This window comes from Choloepus didactylus, chromosome 22, assembly GCF_015220235.1.
Source record: "Choloepus didactylus isolate mChoDid1 chromosome 22, mChoDid1.pri, whole genome shotgun sequence".
In the NCBI taxonomy this organism is placed as follows: Eukaryota; Metazoa; Chordata; class Mammalia; order Pilosa; family Megalonychidae; genus Choloepus; species Choloepus didactylus.
Genome location: NC_051328.1, coordinates 40596841 through 40615170, shown reverse-complemented (window position 1 = coordinate 40615170; position 18330 = coordinate 40596841). Strand labels below are relative to the sequence as shown.

The window sequence follows — 18330 nt, the reverse complement described above, 5'->3', positions numbered from 1 at the left end:
AGGCCCTGACCACCTCGTCTAAAGTAGCCCCCCACCCCATCATCCTCCACCCCCACTCTGCTTTAATTTCCTTTGGGCACTTGCACCCTCATCTGTTCACTGCCTGCGCCCCTGACTCAGGCCAGGTGCACTCATATTCAGGAGGTGGTTCTGGAGCTCACAGCCTGGGCCCCCAGAGTGAGCCAGAGTTGCATTGCAAAGGGGCAAATTACTTTGCTTCTGGGTTTCCTCCATTATAAAAACCTTCTGGAGTGCGTAAGTGCACGGTTTCCCTGGGCCCACTGCAGATCCCCGAGTCCAAATGTCTGAGCCTGGGACTTAGGAACAGCATGACTGAGGAATAATTCACATATGTAAAATTCACCCTTTTGAAAGTGTACAATTCAGTGGTTTTTGTATATTCCCAGACACGTGCAGCCATCAGTATTATCTCAATTCCAGAACATTTTCATCACTGCTTTCAAGGTTCACCCATGTTGTAGCAGGTATCAGAACGTCATTCCTTTTTATAGCAAATGATATTGCATTGTATGGATATAGCACATTTGCTTTCTGTTATCAGCTGGTGGACACATGGGTTGTTTCTACCTTTTGGCTATCCTGAATCATGCTACTGTGGAGGGAAGGACATTTAGTAAGCTCCCAAGTGCTTCTGATGCACGCTCAAGTTTGAGACATCAACACCCCACCATTTTGCAGCCTCTAAAGCAGCGTCGTGCCCACACAATCTCTCTTTTGTTCCCCCTACAGCCAGGTGAGTAAGTAGCATGGTCCTCTTTTTACTGACAAGGAAACTCAGGGTCAGAGAATATGAGTGACTTGGAGACCTGGACCCAGGTTGTTGGCCCCTGGGCTCTTCCAGCTCTCCCACCCATCCCTCGGCTGGCCTCTCGGATCCTTGGCTTTCTCACCAGCTCTTTTCCTTTGCTCTTTTACAGGCTGCGAGAATCAGGAAGTGAAGCTTTGCCAACTTTGGTACACAAATATTGCCAGTCAAGAAAATATCCACCCATCAATCAAAACCCAGACACTTTGGCAGACACTGTCTGCAGATGCCTGAGGGAGTTATCTATTTTGGGAGGGGTCAGGTGGCTCACAGCTTCGCCTCCTCCCTGAACATCTCAGGGCTGCTTCTTTTCCTACCTCATTTTGCAGATGAAGAAACTGAGGTTCAGAGTGGTCACTTGCTCTCATTTGCACCATATCCAGTGTGACCTTTTGTTTATTTTCCTTGAAAGTTTTTGTCTTAATAAATGGATTTAATGAAGGTAACACACAGGACGACTCTCCCGGTCTGTAAATGACAACTTCCCATGAAGATGCACAAGGACATGTGGGCTGGCGGAGCTTGATTATGGACTGTCTTCTTCCCAGCAATCCCACGTGGGGCACGTTTCAGGGGGCTCGGAGAGGAAAGCAGAGGGTTGGCTAGGGTGGGGCAGCTTTCCTGCCTGGAGACAGAACCCTGGAATCCTGGTGTCTCCTACTTTTTTTCTCAGGGCCTAATGGGTCAGGGCTTGAGTTCAAGTCCATTTCCCTGTCTATCCCCACCAGATCTTCTAGAGGCTTGGCTTCACACTGCCTTTGTTACATGTCTGCTGTCTCCACTCCAGACCCCCCCCCCACCCCCCCCCCCCCCCCCCCCCCCCCCCCCCGCCAATCAAAATGCTCCAGGGGATGGGCCCTGGGAGTGTGCTTTCCATGCAGTCTGTCAATGGGAAGGTCTGGGCCATGTGGAAGAATCTGCATTTTTCTAGATTTTTAACTTATCTGTAGAGAGGGGGAAAAGATTGTGAAATTAAAGGGAACAAGTCGTTCACCGGCTCCTCTGGGGCAGGAGCCGTGTCTGTCTGGGTCTTGCCCTGTCCAGGTGTCAGGTAGCAAGTTTGGCCCGGGGATGCATTTACTCCTGGCCAGGGGGGATTTTTTGTGTGTGTTTGTTTTACTCTTTATAAAAATTAGAGCTGTTTCAACTACCACATAGGTTTACAGAAAATTCATGTGCAAAGTGGAGTTCCCATGTATGACCCTCTCACACACAGCTTTCCCTATTCTTAACGTTTTGCACTTGTGTGGTACCCTTGTTACAGCTGACGAAACACTACTACGATTATGTTATTAAATACACTCCATGGTTTGCATTAGGGATCACTCCTTGTGTTGTCCAGTTCTATGGGTTTGGACTCGGGGTCTAAGCTGCAGACTCGGGGTGTTGGCGGGCAGGCGCCGAGTGCAGGACGTCGAGGCCCGGCCCCGAATCACGGCGGCGGCGGGCGGGGCGGGGAGCCCCAGGTGCGCGGGGCGGAGGCTCCAGGTGCGCGGGGCGGAGGCTCCAGGTGCGCGGTCCAGGGGGCGCCGGGCCGCACGGGAGGAGGCGGGGTCGACCCGCCAATCGCCGAGCTCGGACACGCCAATCACCGAGCTCGTAGCACCGCGCTCTCCGCCTCCCTGGAGAGCGCCGCGTCCCGATAGGCCGGCGGAGGCCCTCTTCCGGCCGGGGGGCGGGCCTGCGTCGTGGCGGGAAAGCAGCGGCCGTGGCGTCTTCCCGGGGACGCTGAGGGCTCCGTGGAGGCCGCGGATCCCGCTATGGAGGCGGCCGAGGTAGAGTTTCTGGCCGAGAAGGAGCTGGTCACCATCATCCCTAACTTCAGCCTGGACAAGATCTACCTTATCGGGGTAAGGGCGCCGGGCCGGGCCGGTGGGGACGCCCAGGGCAGACCCCAACCCAGAGGCGCCAGGCCCCGGGGAGCCGCGCGGTCCGTCGGACGGCGCCCCAGGGAGCCGCTGGAACGGGGGTCCGAGCCGGGCGCTCGGGGCTCGGCTGCGCCCCCCCTGCTTCCGCCTGGGGGGTCCCCCTGCGGTAGCCCCCGGGTCTGGGTGAGGTGCCCCTGGGGACCCCGCGCTTTGGCCGGTGTCTGAAGCTAGGGCAGTCTCGGGACTTTGCGCTTTGCCGAGTTTTGCAGCACCTCCTCCGAATGGTCCTGGCTGTCACGGCCCAAGAGGGCTTCTGCAGCCAAAGGACTAAAAGCACCGGACACGTGCTGAGACATGAGCCTTTATTATGGGGTTTACCTGCAGGGTGGGAAGTCGAGTCCCGTTGCCCTGAATTCAGGAGCTGCTCTGAATGGCGGCGAGTTCAGAGCTTAACGTGGAAATAGTCCGCACTTTGGGGGCTGAATAGGCTGCTTATAAAGGCTGAACATTCCAGCAGGTATGAGAGCTAAGGCGGGGAGCCGGGGAGCGGGGTCCGTGCAACGTGGGGAGGAATTGATTGTATTCAACAGGGAGGAGGGGAGGATTATAGATTATCTTGTAGAGAGCAGTATCTCAGGGAGGAGCTAGTTCTAGATTACATTTAGCACAGACAGGGAGAATAGATCAAACCTTAACTGTCCTAGGTCAAGCAAACTGCTGTGTGCAGTCTTCAAGACACTTGGGGGCCGGGGCTCCCACACTGGCTTTCTGCCTCCACTCCAGACCCCCCGTCAGAATTTCCTGGGGGGAATGGAGTGGGGAGGGGAACAGTTCAGCCCTGTTCCCATTTTTCAGAGGAGAAAATCGAGGCCCAGAGACTGAATCATCTCCCAAGGTCACCCAGCCAGTCAAGTTTGCGTTTTACATAGAGGGGGGTTCCAGGGCCGGAAATGCACAGAGGCTCCTTCCCGTGACCCCCAAGGAGTCTGAAATTCTGTTAACTAAATACACTCTGGAAACTGGAGGTTGCAGGTAGAAATACAGGAAGAGATTCCAGGTTTAAATGCCCACAGGTTAAACTGAGTACTCAGTAGGTGTCATCGGGTGGGTACTATCAGGTCCGGTCCACTTAGGACGCCCAGGGCTCAGGTGAGTAAATGGCAGCAGGTGGTGGCCGGCCGATGTGTGACCCAGAGGACCACGGGAGTTAGGGGATGCTTAACGGCAGAAACAATAAGGGGTCTGTACTGACAGTTGGGTTTTACTTTTTATTTGGAATTTAGTTGACACAGGGCTTTTACCCTTTTTGACAGCAGTGAGGTAGAGTAGTGCTTTTTGTTGTTTCTTATCTTATGGGGACTTGTTTTACCTTTGGCAGGGGGATCTGGGGCCTTTTAACCCTGGTTTGCCAGTGGAAGTGCCTCTTTGGTTGGCAATTAACCTGAAACAGAGACAGAAGTGTCGGTTAATACCTCCTGGCTGGATGGACGTAGGTAAGGAGCAGTGGTGACATGTGGGTGGGGCTGGATTGGGGGTGACTCAGGCTCCGTCCTGGCTTGCCCAGTGCTCCCCCTACTCAGCTGTCCTCTGAGCAGCTGAAATCCATGTGTCCACCTTCACCCCTTTGCAGGTTCTGCTAACCACTGTTTCTGAAGTTGTTAGGTTTTGGTGTATATGAAAATTTTATTTAGATTTTGATTTTAGATGTCTTGCCTGTTCTTAAAGGAGCATTTGTTTTACTTTTTTTCAATAAGTAAGTATAGACTAGCATATTCAGGAGCAGTTATTTTACGTTATACAGAATGCATAAAAAGAATGCATCATCCTACAATGGAGTATTATTTACCATAGAATGGAATGAAGGACTGATACGTATTCCAACATGGATGAACCTTGAAAATGGTGTGCTAAGTGAAAGCAGCCAGACTATTTTGTGTGAACTGTCCAGAATAGGCAAATCCGTAGAGACAAAGTAGATCAGTGGTTGTCTAGGGATGGAGTATTTAGGGGTGATGGCTGAAGGGTATGGGGTTTCTTTCGGGGTGATGAAAATGTTGTAAAATTGATTGTGGTGGTCACACAACTTTGAATATACCAAAAGTCATTGAATTGTACACTTTAAATGTGTGAATTGTATGATATGTGAGTTACATCTCAAAGCTGTTGCCAAAAAACGAACCAACCTCCAAAACCAGCAACCACGGTGCATTAAAAATGCTGACCATCTTTTCACTGCCTCAGGGATATCAGTGGCTCATTATGTCAAAGAATCTTAATTTTTTTTGGAGTGGGGGAGAGTAGGGGCATGCATGTAAAGTTTGAAAAGGCCCTTGAGTGACTCTGATTGTCCCTTCCTCACTGGGCTCGCCTAGTAGTACCTACCTCCAAGAAGAGACACTCAGCCAGGCACTATCAAAGAGTTTTTACAAGTCTGTTTTGACACCACAGAGACAGGAGGTGGTCTACGCGTTGTGACTAAAGAGGCAATGGCAATGAAACACAATGCATGATCCTGGACTGGATTTAATAATTGAGAAAGGCCCAAAAGGACATTATTGGGACATATGAAAAAATCAGAGTATAGACTGTAAGCTTTGTATCAATGTTAAACTGCTTGAACTTGATAACTGTACTTCAGGTGGTTACATAAGTGATTATCCTTGTTTTTAAGAAATGTACCTGACCTTAAGTTTTCAAGGGTATGATTTATATAATTACTTTCAGACGTTTAGAAGATATGTATATGTGTATATATATATATATAGGTATAGATGGACAGATAGATAAAACAATAAGGAAAATGTGACAAAATGTTAAGTTGGTGGCTCTAGGTATCTGGGTGGGCGGTATGTTCTATGGATTTTGTATAATTTTTGAAACTGTCCTGCCTGTATATTTGAAATTATTTCATAATAGAAAGTTAAAAAAAAAAAAAGATTTAAGGGGTGAAAAGACTTTACTTATTTTTCCTATTCCTTCTTTTACCTTTACTTCATTTTCCTTGTTTACCAGTCTTCATTCAGCAAATGTACTAAGTGCCTATGACAAGGTGTTAATTACAAGGTGCTATATGGAAAAAATAGAACTAATGCAAACTATGGACTATAGTTAATAATATTGTAATATTTATCAATTGGAGCAAAGGTACCACACCAATGCTCAAGCATGTCAATAATGGAGAGTATAAGGAGTATGGGATTTTTCTTTATGGAGCAGTGGAAATGTTCTCAAATTGATTGTGGTGATGCATGCACAACTCAGTGATTATACTGAGAGCCATTGAGTGTACGCTTCAGATGGATTATACTGTGTATGAATAAAACTGTTTAAAAAAAAAAAAGATGGAGCCCAGTGTTAAGGAAAACGTATTTTTGCAGGGGAAAAAAATGCACTGAGTGCCTATTAGGTGCCAGGTGTGTTCTGGGTGCTGGGGATGTGGCAGTGAAAAAAAAAGCCCTGTCTTCCTGGAGCTGAGGTTCTGGTAGAGGGAGACAGAGTAAACAAATTCCAGTGTGTCAGTTGGAGAGACAGGCTCCCTAGAAGAGGGGGAGCAGGGCAACAGGGTGGCCGGCGGGAGGTGCAGATGTGGCTGCTCTGTGGTCTGGGAAGGTGACAGTTGAGGGAACTGAGGGAGAAAGCCATGTGGGGCAGGGGCTTGTTAGTAGGAGATCATTTTTAGGGCATTGTGAGCATAGCGGCTTTTAGTATGAAATGGGAAGCTGTTCAGGTTGGTGGTTTTTTGTTTGTTTGTTTCAAAGTTTTTTGGATTTTAAAAATTGAGGTATAATCTGTAAACAAAACACACATACCTTAAAGTGTTCAGTTTGGGTTTTCACAGTTGTGCATACCCAGGTAATCACCCAAGCAAGATGCAGAACATTGATCACCTCAGAAACTTCCCTCATGCCTCTTTCTAGTCAGGCCACCCTACCCAAAGCCAACTGCCTTCTGACTTCTTTCACCATAGGTCAGTTTTCTCTGTTCCTGAATTTTGTATAAATGCACTTGTCTAATATGGCATTGTTTTGTGTCTGACATTTCTTCTACAAGATGTTCACCCCTGTTGCATGTATCACTAGGTCCCCTTTTATTGCTGAGTGGCACTCCGCTGTGCCCTCGTGCGGGTGCCACGCTTCCTTTACCCACTCTGCCAATGGTGGGTATCTGGGTTGTTTGCGGATTGGGGCTCTCAGGCCTGAGGCCATTGTGACTGCTCTGTGGTGAAGGCTTTTGTGGAGATGTGTCTGTTTCCACCTAGGGGTGGAATTGCTGGCTCACAGGGCAGATGTGGTGGCGGTTTGAAACTGTAATGTACCCCGGAAAAGGCCATGTTCTTTTAATCCATACCCGTGGGCAGCACCTTTTGCTTAGGTTGAGGTGTGATGTGCCTTGTTCAGGGTAGCTCTTGATCCTCTTGCTGGAGTCCTTTATAAGAGGATAAAATACAGAGACTCTAAGGGATGAATTCAGAGAAGCACCCACAGAAGCTGAGAGGAGGCCAATGAAGCCAGAAGCTGAAAGTGAAGAAACACAGGAGAGAAGGACCAGCAAACGCTGCCATGTGCCTTCCCGTGTGACAGAGGTGTCCTGATGCCAGCAGCCTGTCTTCAGCATCCAGGTGTCATCCTGTTGATGCCTTGAGTTGGATATTTTCACGGCCTAAGAACTGTAAATTGTAAGTTAATAAATCCCGTGTGTAAAAGCCAACCTGTTTCTGGTGTATTGCATTTCATCAGCTTTAGCAAACCAAAATAGCAGATTATGTTCAACTTTGTGAGAAACTGCAAACAGTCCTCCAGAGTGGATGAGCTGTTGCTGTGCCCATCAGACTGTTTGGAGTGCCCACCGCGCCATCTCCATGCTGATGTTTGGTGGTGTCAGAATTTATGATTCATTGGAGAGCTTGGGCAGAGGTGTTTCATAATCTGATTTAGATTAAAAAAATAAAAGAATCACTGCTGCATAGAGAGGGTCAGGGGGTGGGGTGGGGGTAAGAAATTCTCTAGGCAGGAGCTGAGGATGGCTTGGGCCAGTTGGTGGAGGTAGGGAGACGTGGTTGCAGTCTCAGTATATCTAGTCAGCCGGGTTGGCCGAAGGATTGGCTGTGAGGTATGAGAGCAGAGAGGAGGGGATGGCAGCCAGAGCTGTTGGCTGGAGCTGCAGAAGGAGGCAGGCTGGGGTGGGAATCTGGGTTGGGTTTGAGCCTGTTAGACCTGAGGTATGTGAGACTTGTTGGATCAAGTGGAAACAACATAGGCAGTGGGAGATGCGTCAGGAGTTGGGGGTGGGGGTGCTGAGCTGGGGGCCGAGCTGGGAAGCTGTTGTAAGCAGTGCACAGTACTCAGGCAGGGCAGGGGAGAGCACCTGGGGTGTGAGTTTGGGTATCAGAGAAGAGGCCCAGAACTGAGCTCCGTGGTCAGCTTGAGGGGTGGGTCGGGAACAATCAGCAAGAGACAAATGGGGCAGCCAGCGAGGCTGGAGGAGATCCCAGGAGGCAGTGCTGTCCTGAAGGGAGGCAGCACAGACCCCGGGGTGGGGGTCATGGGGAGGCCTGGCTGAGTCGGAGCAGGAGCCAGTGGATTCGGTGGAGTGGAGATCATGGACCTTGGTGACCTGTTCGAGTGGAGGGGTTGGAATAAATGCTGGTTTGAGTGGTGTAGGAGCAAGTGGGAGAAGAGGTGAATCCAAGTATGAGACAGCTCTTGAAGTTTTGTTTCTAAAAGGCCTGAGAAGTGGTTGGTAGCTGGAGAAGGCTTTCGTGTCAGGGAAGCTATCAGTGTGTTTGGAAAGACCAGGTAGCAAGGGAAGAAGTAACAAGTGTGAGGAGAGAGTTGCTGGAGTGTTGTGTTGTGTGTGTGTGTCCTGTACCCCTAGCAGGGTGGTCAGAAGTGGGGGTGGGCACAGATATTTTCTCTCTGATCATTCTTCTTTCCTCAGCAAAATAGGGGGTAACAGAGGAGAGCTGGGGCTGTGGGGTGCGGAAGCACTGGCAGTGTGAGGAGATGGCGTGGGATGGTTGGGTAGGAGACCAGGGCGGGAGGGCAGGAAAACTAACAGGCTTGTAGGCGAGCACCGGGGGTCACTGCCAGCAATTTAAAGTGAGATCCAGCAGCATAGTTTTGTGTGCGTCTGTCTGTGTGTCCGTCTGAGCGTTTCCCTTAGCCGATTCAGCAGTCCAGTTTCAGGGCTGGGGTTTCTTCAGGCTCGCGAGGGGGAGGGAGGGAGGGGGAGGGTGCTGCGGTCAGGGCAGCAGTGGTGGGGCGATGGGTGGAGATGGGCGCCGCTGCTCGCTCCAGGCGCTGGGATTAAACTCCGTTGCAGTCGGCAGCCCCCAGTCCCAGGTGTCCATAATTTGTAAGCTGTCTTCCTCTCTTCTGAACAAGGCTTAGTATAAATACATTTCTCTAGTTACTGGCTACTTTTATCACATTTTACATCAAAGGAAAACTATTTGGCTCTTTCTCTAAGAAAAGCACTTCCAGCTGACATACTTGTACATCATTTTCTGACTTTCATCTCAGTAATTTATTCCACAGGCCAAAGCAGCGGCAACAACAAAAATGTACCTTCTCTGAGCAGGAATTCTCAAGGATATTGGCCTTGAATCATCTGGGTAATGATACAAATATTACTCCAAAAGGTTTTCTCCCTATGAATTTTTTAGCCGATTGACTATGTAATACATATACTTGGTAAATTTGGAAGGTTTAAAAAATATATTGACTATCGTGATGGTAAAATGTATTAACTTCTCAAATTTCAGAGAAGTTGGAGGAGAATCGGGACCATGAACGAAAGGAAGAAACTTTTACCCCAATGCCTAGCCCTTATTACATGGAGCTGACCAAACTCCTGCTAAATCAGTAAGTTCATCTCCATTCTTAGAGTCCATAGGTAAGATGGGATCTTGACACCCCCTTCCGTGCCGTCCTTGCTGATTCCTGTGGTCAGCAGCAGCACCCTGTTTCTCAGGTCTGGCGGTCAGTTTGGCCGGCTCACTCACTAGCCCTTGCTCTCCACCTCCCCTCCCCCGGTAGATCCTTTGGTTCTTTCACCTCTTGCCCTAACTGTCTACTACTCGACACTGAGAGTACACTTATCATCTCTGGGAGCAGCCTTTTTCCCTAAGCACGTGTCTCCTTTATTTCATATGCCTTTATCCCTTTTCCTTCTCTGGGTATGTGGATTTGGGTTCATATGTGTTTTTTACAGAAAGGCCAGAGGCTCACATTGCCTCTGACCTTAGCTTTAGGGAAAGCCCACTAGTGGCAAAAAGTGTACTGTGGTAGCCTCTGAACTCATTTGCCTTATATCCAGTGCCACGTCCCCAGCGGCTTCTGATTCTTTCTTCCCATTGCAGCCAGAATGATCTTTTTAAAAGCAAAGCTGCTGTGTGACTCAGCTGCTTCCCCTCCTCGGGCTTACCAGCACTCTATCGGGCTGTGCCTGTCCGAGTACGGTGTAGCCTGGCATCCATTTCCTCCTTCCCTCTCTCGTGACTCTTGCAGCCCTCCCCCCTTTCTCATTCTCTAGTTCTAGGCCCACATTGGCCGCCTTTCCGTTATTCAGGGCTTTGCATACACTGTCCCCTCTGCCCTGCACGTCCACCTGAGTTCCCCGCCTCTGTGTGGGCATGATGAGTCTTCCTTCCCAGATCCAACAGCACTGTCCTCTTGGCATCCCCACATGCTTCCCTGGCATTATCACCTTTGGAACTGTCTAATAATGGTGCGGCTGTGCTCCCCCTGCTGTAGGTCCAAGTGGGAAGAGCCTGTCTTGTCTGTGCCAGCTCCTAGCTCGGGGCCTAGGGCTTACTCGCTTGTTGAGTAAGTGAATAAATGAAGTCAGTGGGAGCAACCAAGTGTGGATCATTGTGATTGGGGGATACGTAGCACCTAATTTGCAAAATGTCACACTTTTGAAAGCTCCCTGAACAGCCTTTAATTGAGGGTTCAAGAGCAGAATTAGAACAAAAATGTGGGCGCTCCCTACTGCCTGCTGTCGAGCAGCAGGGAGGGCCAGGGCCTCTGAATGGTGTTGCTGAATTTAAATGAAAATTTGGGTTCACTACGTGGACCTGTCCTTAAGTATGTAAGAGGCCTCAGTCCACCCATTCATTTGATAAGAACTGAGTACAGTGTACTCGGCATCCCCCGGGAGAGTGGAGAGACTCAGGTCGGGGTGAGTTCCCAGCTTAGTGGAGGAAAGCTGTGAGCCTGTTAACAGGCGGTCACACTGCAGTGTGATAAGTGCCGCTCAGAGTGCAGCAGGATGCAGCAATTGCCTGGTGGTGCGGAGAAGGTCTCAGAGGGCGTCATTGGAGCCCAGCTTGAAGGATGAGGGGACCAGGATGGGGGCGCGGACAGTGCAGGTAAAAGGAACTGGTTGTACATAGGCATGGACGTGCACAAGGACGTGGTGTGCTGGGGAAGCCCCAGGCACCTGGACACACAGAATATGCCAGGAGCGAAGGCACTGAGGCTCCTGTCTCATAGGTGGCAGAGAGCCGCTGGGAGGGACTTTAAGCAGGTGGTGCCATCTGGGTGGGTTTGGGAGAGAGACTGCGGTGGCAGGAAGGGCAGTAGCTTGGAAGGGGGAGACTCCGGAAGAAGCTGAGGTAAGAAGTGATTGTGATCCTCCAGGTGAGAAAATGAGGGCCTGTTCATTTTGTTTTTGAAGGTCAATATTTTATGTCTGCAGTTTCTATCAAAACACTTGTTTTATAGTTCATTTGGTGAAGCAAACCAAGTTTTCCCTTGTTCTGCGGTTCAAGGATCTCTGGTCCTTTATTTGACCTGCTGGTCAGAGCCAAGATCTAAATGTTTGAATTTGTAAATAAAATTCACAAGGTAAACCTTAGACCATTGGTTCTCCATCTACTAACCGTGAGTTGATTTTAGCATGTAGAGAGAATTTTTGGTTCCTCCTAGAAGCATAATGATGAACAGTATTTCTGCTTCTTGCTTTGAGAAATCCTAGTTTTTCTAGCTTCTGTTTTTCCTTCAAAGATTAGTTTAAAATACATGCCACCCAGGAAGGCTGTTGTGCTTTCCTCCAACTGACTTTGTTCTGTCTTTTACTCAGAATTCTGCTCTGCATAGGCATGCTCAGCCTGTGCTGGTCTGCACTTCCGGCTGTTTTCTGTCAACTTGCTCTGGGTGTCTGTCCACGGGAGGACAGCCATCCCACAGGGCTGCCATGAGGACAGGGCTGCCATCCTCATTCCCTGTCTGGTGGCGAGTGTGCGCACGACAGGTCACTATATATCTCTGAGCCAGCCCACAAAACAGCTTTGTTCTAAGTGTAACTTACAGCACAGCACCCTTGGCAGTCCTGAGCTAGAAGCTGTCCAACCAGGAGCTTGTTCCCTGGTACAAGATCTTAAGTGACCAAAAGTCCTTGCACGACAGTCTGCAGCAGGACGGCTGGTGGGAACAGCAGGAGCTCAGCAGGGGTCACAGCTGAATTTTCTTGGCATCAAGCCTAACTGCTGGAAGTTCTTACGTCTTAAAATCAAAAACAAAACCAAACGAATTTTCCAAGCCTAGAGTAGCTCACATATTTTGCATTTTTAAAAAGGCCACTTCTTTCTATCCTTGTTTGATTTATTTCACCTTGTTTCCTTTAGTGCTTCAGACAACATTCCGAAAGCAGATGAGATCCGGACCCTGGTCAAGGATATGTGGGACACTCGCATAGCGAAGCTCCGGGTCTCTGCCGACAGCTTTGTGAGGCAGCAGGAGGCACATGCCAAGGTGGGTCCTGCCTGAGGACCGTGGCACCCAAGGCATCCCCTGCGGTGCTTGGCCTGCAGAGGCTGGTACAGATGTTGCTAGCTGGCTTTTTCTTATTTCATTTCTATCCCCTAGATTTTTTTCTTCTCAGAAACCAAGTCCTCGGTCAACGCTGTTTTCTTTTGCATTTTAGCTGGATAACTTAACCTTAATGGAGATCAACAGCAGCGGGGCTTTCCTCACACAAGCGCTTGATCATATGTACAAGCTCCGCACAAACCTCCAATCTTCTGAAAGTGCCCAGTCTCAGGACTTCTAGAAAAAGACCTTGACTTCGTAAAGATTTCCTATCTGGTGGTAGGAGGCTTGCCGGCTGATGTGTAAGTGCTTCAGAAAGTGATACAGGAACTCAGCAGTTCTGGAGTTCTAGAAATATTTTTGAATTTCTGAGATACATGTTCAGTCATGCAAGGAATGGATTCATAAGACTTGTTGGAGAAGCAAAATGTTTGTAGTTAGGCCTCAAAACTCAGCTCTCTGGAACATTCCTTTGATTCCACATCTATTTCTAGAAGTCAGCTTTCTTTTGTTTGGGGAATAAAGACTTTTACAAAACAACTTATTCTCCCTAGCAGAGCCTTGAGTCTCTGGCACAAGAACTGTCATGTGTGGAGGAGTGTACAGGGACCGTTAGGTATTGCTTTTAAAAGGTACAGCGGGAATGGCAATGGGACTTAGGACTTTTTCTCCCTCTTGGGTTAAATTTAGATGGTCTTACAGAAGTTGCTCACACAGGCTGGCAGGTGGAACAGCTAGTGATGTGGACCAGCATTTTATAATCTAAGTCCTGATAGCCAATCAAAGTCAACCCAAATCAGACTGTTGTGAGTTTCGTTCTGCGATCAGGTATAAGGCACAACCATATGGCCACCAGGACTTGATAAAGCCAAACTGACAGGTGTATAGCAGTTAATTACAAACTTGAAACCAAAGCTCTGGGTTGTTGCTTGTTGTTAAGGTTTAACAGGTTGCTTTTCAAGAGGCAATGTTGGGAAAATGAATCTAGTAGATTGAGGTTGTGAGTGAAACTTAAGACAGTGCTAGGAAGGAAAGTTGGATCTGTAATTGCTCTTGATGGATTTAGAGGAAGGACTCTGGTAGATAGCAGTGGCTCAAATACAGGTAATCGGGACAGTTAACTCAGAATTTTAGCATTTTGGCATTGCCAGGCTCCTTCAAGGAATAGCGTTACTTTGAGTGGAAGTGACCGTCCAGGGTTCCACAGTGAGTGGAAAGTTCTGTGGCCATCTGGTCTTTGACTGCAGCACTGCCAGGAGCAGCAAGTAGCACGTTTTCTTGAGGGCTTTGGGAAGAATGGACATAAGCGATGGACCCGGCCTGCAGAATAGCTCTGCTGTTTGCCCTTTAGTACATTGCTCCCCCGGTGTACCTCCAACAAGACACCAGGGTCAGGGGGAGCAGCACCTACCTCAGGAGTCAAAGGCGACTGTGTCGGGGGCTGCTTTCATTTCACCCTCACGGAGTCCACTGGGGGTCTTTTGGAATGGGGCTCTATGTAATCGTGTGGGGTCTGGTGTCCTGTCTCAGATCTCATCCCATTAACATTCTTCTCTCAAAACCTGGCTGAGCTATAGCTGACTCTGACTTCCTGTTGAACCTGTGAAGCTTTTTTTACCCACATTTTGTTATGGCATAAAAAAGATTTTCCTCTTGATGTGATTTAGGAAGATTTTATTTTTTGGATGTTGTCAGAAATTACAGCAATATATTCATAAATACCTAATTACTACATTCAACAAATAATATTACAATACAGTTAATTCAAACAAGTACACTTAGAACAGGTTTAATTTCATAGCATCTAAGTTGCCCCCAAGTGCCCGGGGATGCTCTTCTCCCTCCCAGGCCCTGGTCTCTGCTCCAGCGACCAAGCACAGGGCACACGCAGAGGAGCGCGGCCAGCTCACGTCTTCATCAGGTCCAGGCAGAGGTGAGCAATGCACTCATGTCACAAGGTCGGGGACCGGTTACTGCAAGCTGGGAGAGCCTAGAGCTCGGCGGAAGGAGCCCCGGAACCACTCTGGCTCCCCTGCCTCAAGGGTAACAGTCGGCTCGTGCTGACCATCGCCGCCTCGCAGTGGAGACTCGGGATTTTCTGCACTTTAAAACACATGACTCAGAGGGAAGGGAGTATCTGGTTTGAAATCCAACTCTTTTGGGGTGTATTGTTTGAAATTCAGCTTAATTTTTTGGCATTTGGCAGCACTGTGAGCTAACTAAGAAAAATACCATGCCACATACAATCTTAAGAGGTCCTGTATTATATTAATTCTCTGCTACTGAAGGTGTGGGTTCCCAAGAACACAATCTAAATTTCCTTAACCGTCTATTAGAATGTTAATGCCAATGAAGTGTTTTATTTCTTTTAAAACAGAAATGTTGGAAGCCATACATTCGTCAGTAATCAGAGAGAATAATTAGAAGCATGGTATTTATCATGTTAGTTTGGCCAATTATCTGAAACAAAGAAAAACAACTTGTTTTCAAATGATAAGGTCGTATAGCACCAAGTTTTGGAGATAGTTTGGTTTGTTTTAAAAAATAAGATTAAAAGTGGAACCACATGACTTAGCAGAAGGTTCTCTTATAAGTTCAGTGGGTTTCCCTGTGAAGGGCAGAACGGCAGTCTCTCTCCAGGTAGGCTGGGAAGATACTTCCAGTCGCCAAAGACCAAGGCCTTCATGGCAATACTGACACATAGATTGCCTGAGCGTTTCTAGAACAAATGTGGTGTACTTCTGAACTCTGCCTTCTAAACTCAGTGTTCAATAAAAGGCTTCAGAGATTGCATATTTGTCAATTTGTTGAACCCAAACTGAAGGTAATCTGTCTTAGGTGTTACATTGTATTCTCACTTTCTAGAAGACAATCCTTTGCCAAGAATCCAGTGTTTTCAGATTATAAAATAAACTGGATGGGAGAACCATTATTGGGTGCTATACCTTAGCGGTACACTTTTGTTTAAGAGACGCTTTTTTTAAAAAACCATTTTCTTACTTTATTCATGCTGCCTTGCTGGTTTTTCTCTCTACTCTCTGATTGTCATACTACTTGAACACAAGAACATTCAGAGATCTCCACAGATAGTGGGAATATGGTGAGGCAGAGTGACAGAGAAGCTGAAAGGCAGGATTTTTCAATTGGAAGAGGAAAGAATTTATTACTAGTTCAGGGCCAGGCTCACCCCTGGGGGGAGACCTTTCTCTTAACGGTGGCCGTCATTTATCTCACATGCCATGAGTTCCTCCCATGACAAAAATCCAGCCAGAGAGCTCCCCCTGGAAGGCCAAAGGGATGGGGCTGTGCTTTTCTTTTCCATGAAGTTATCGGATCTGTTTTGTCTGCTTACCTCAGCCAAAGCCATTACCAAAGCTGGTTTACTAAAAGCATCCAGACGTTTTCTGTGATGTAGGAGGAAGGCTGGGAAAAGGGCTAGGACATAACCCTTAAAGCCTTCAGACCAGAAACAGCAAGCGGATTTTAAATGGAGGACCTCAGTGGTACTTGGCCCTGGTTGCTGGCTAGTGTGGCTCCCTCTAAGCACCTGCCCCCACCTGTAGAACACGTTGATCTCTCAATGTCTTTGTGGGGGGGGGGGGAGGCCCCCAGTACAGCCTTTCGTTCTCAAGTTTTATCTGGGGAAAGGAAGGCGCTTGTTGACTGCTGATAATACTGGCGGCACTTTTTGTCTGAGTTTGCTAATAACTGCAAGGTTCTTGGCAGGCGTACAAAGCAAACTGTGTGGGAGCAGATAAAGCGACATAACGCCATCTGCCAGCAAGCTGTTCTGTGGAGCAGAGGGCTGGGGCTGCAGGCTCTGCCCGAGAGCCGTCCCCTGACCAGCCGCCACCTCCTCCCCTCCTGTCCCCAGCCTGGCCCCTGGCTGCTTTGTGCTGCTGCAGCAAACACTGCCTGAGTGAGTGGGCAATAACTAAGACAGGATGGAGGTGCCCCCTTGCTCGCTGGTGTGAGTCCCTAGGTTTCTGGCTGCTCCTGTGCTTGTCAGTCACAGAAAGTTCAAAAGGAGCAGCTCAGCCCAGACACTGTTTACCCCACTTCTAGGCTATTACAAAGCTTTGCATCTAAAAGCCTCTGAAGTTTCTATTTTGCACCTGCTCTCAGACTGCTGTAAGACACCGAAGAATTTTATCACAGAAATTGTTAACTTCCTGAAACGTTCTTAAAAAAAAAAATAAAACAAAAAAACTCCTCCACGTGTATCTGCGCACACGGGCACACACACAGGTGTTTCACCTGTTCACGCCAGGGATGCACTCCTCCTCTCTGAACAGCAGCTGGCTTATCTGCTATGCACTTGGCCCGACGCAGGAAGGCAGTGGAGGGAGTGAAAGGAAGGAGGTAAGAAGTGATGCATGGCTTTCTACATCATGTTCTGGTGCAGCTCAAATTAAAAGGAAGTGATCGCATAGGCGCCAATGGTAAGCTCTTTTTACTTCTGCTTTAATTTTTAAAAACACTTCAATATTTCAATGTCCTGACCAGCAGCAGTACAAACACTAAAAGCAGGTTTTTCTTTTTTTGCCCAGAGAAACAAACAGAAAACAAACAAAACCCCCAAACAGGAAAACAAACAAACAAAAATCCCCCAAACCACATATTAAAAATGGCAGGCTTTTTATAACAATAATTAAAGTAATAAAAACATACAAAACTTTTTTTTAATATATATACACATACAAGGCTGAAGCACCTTTGACTTTTCTCTCAAAATTTATGTTTGAATGAGAACTCCACCCACTGCAGTAACAGTCTGGAGGGTGTGACTATGTATACACAGAGCTCTGTACATCTCCCCCGCGGAATAATAGAAAGGTGCCTTCCGCTGACTGATTCATCTTCTGTTTAATGAGTGCTTTTCCAGTGAAAGCCTTTGGTGGGTGAATCTTACACACTCTTGGTTTGAGAACATTTTGCAGCAAAGTAACTGCAGCAAGCCCTCGACTTACCCTGCACCCAACCCTCTCCCCACTGAAGCAGGCCTCACCCCTGGGAAGGAACAAGACCGACCCGCCACCCCGGCAGAAGCAGAGTTGGTTCTTTAGGCACAGTCAGGTGGCAACACGGGACCCAATCACATGCACCTGGGGCCAGGAGTGACAAAGCTTAGTGTTGGTAACGGAGCCTTCCTTTTCAGATGAAAATATGATGTGGGGGAAGAAAGGAAAAAACCGCCTTTAAAAAGAAAAACTATGGGTTTCCTACATTGCTCGCTGAATTACAAAGGTGATTCAATTGCATCGAAGTCAAGGTGAGTTCGTTCTTTATTCTGGAGCCTGGAATCCTTTGCTTCATGCATGGCACATTCTCATTATTTTTTAAGCTTCAAACCTCCCAGTGAAAAATATTAAATATTCAAGGTAATAAAATAGATATTTCTATACTATAGGTTCGGCCTAGTGCAAGGGAAACCGTCACCTAGGATATCCCTTAAAGTAACCCCTAGACCAATGCATTGCAGGCAACGCAAGGCACTTTCGTAAGTGATCCAGTTCTGCCTGGAGGCGCTCCCTTTCTGAGACAATCTTCTGTTTCTGGCTCCTTAACTCCTGGAGAGAGAGAGAAATGCAGGTCAGAACAGAGCCCTCCTACTGTAAGGCGCTCTGTGGTGCAGGAGGGAGGATGCCTTGCACTTTGGACATACTATCTTCCCGGGCTCCTGTTCGGACAGGCCTTCGGGGACAGTCTGGCCAGTTCTTCTGAGTCCTGGATTCTCTCAAGGTCTGCTCTCTGAGAAGCACTGTGGACTCCGAATTCTTGCAATCCTGAGATTTTTAAAGTTGAGCTCTGATAATCATAAAGC

At 48.0% G+C, this 18330-nt stretch overlaps 2 protein-coding genes across 10 annotated transcripts in view; one reads left to right on the top strand and one right to left on the bottom strand.

Annotated features, from left to right (window-relative positions):
* The first annotated feature begins 2527 nt into the window (after nucleotides 1–2527).
* On the top strand, nucleotides 2528–15352 carry GINS2 (GINS complex subunit 2). Its single transcript, XM_037816089.1, has 5 exons — nucleotides 2528–2676; nucleotides 4073–4187; nucleotides 9458–9557; nucleotides 12323–12449; nucleotides 12622–15352. The coding sequence occupies exons 1-5, from the start codon at nucleotides 2587–2589 to the stop codon at nucleotides 12745–12747; spliced, it is 558 nt and encodes a 185-aa protein (XP_037672017.1). The 5' UTR covers nucleotides 2528–2586; the 3' UTR covers nucleotides 12748–15352.
* Nucleotides 14164–18330, bottom strand: part of GSE1 (Gse1 coiled-coil protein) — a 252123-nt gene continuing 247956 nt past the window's right edge. For all 9 annotated transcript variants that reach the window (XM_037816088.1, XM_037816084.1, XM_037816082.1 and 6 more), the window contains one exon: nucleotides 14164–18076. In XM_037816088.1, coding sequence (XP_037672016.1) covers nucleotides 17942–18076 — 135 coding nt within the window. In that variant the 3' untranslated portion in view covers nucleotides 14164–17941. The remainder of the gene's footprint in view (nucleotides 18077–18330) is intronic.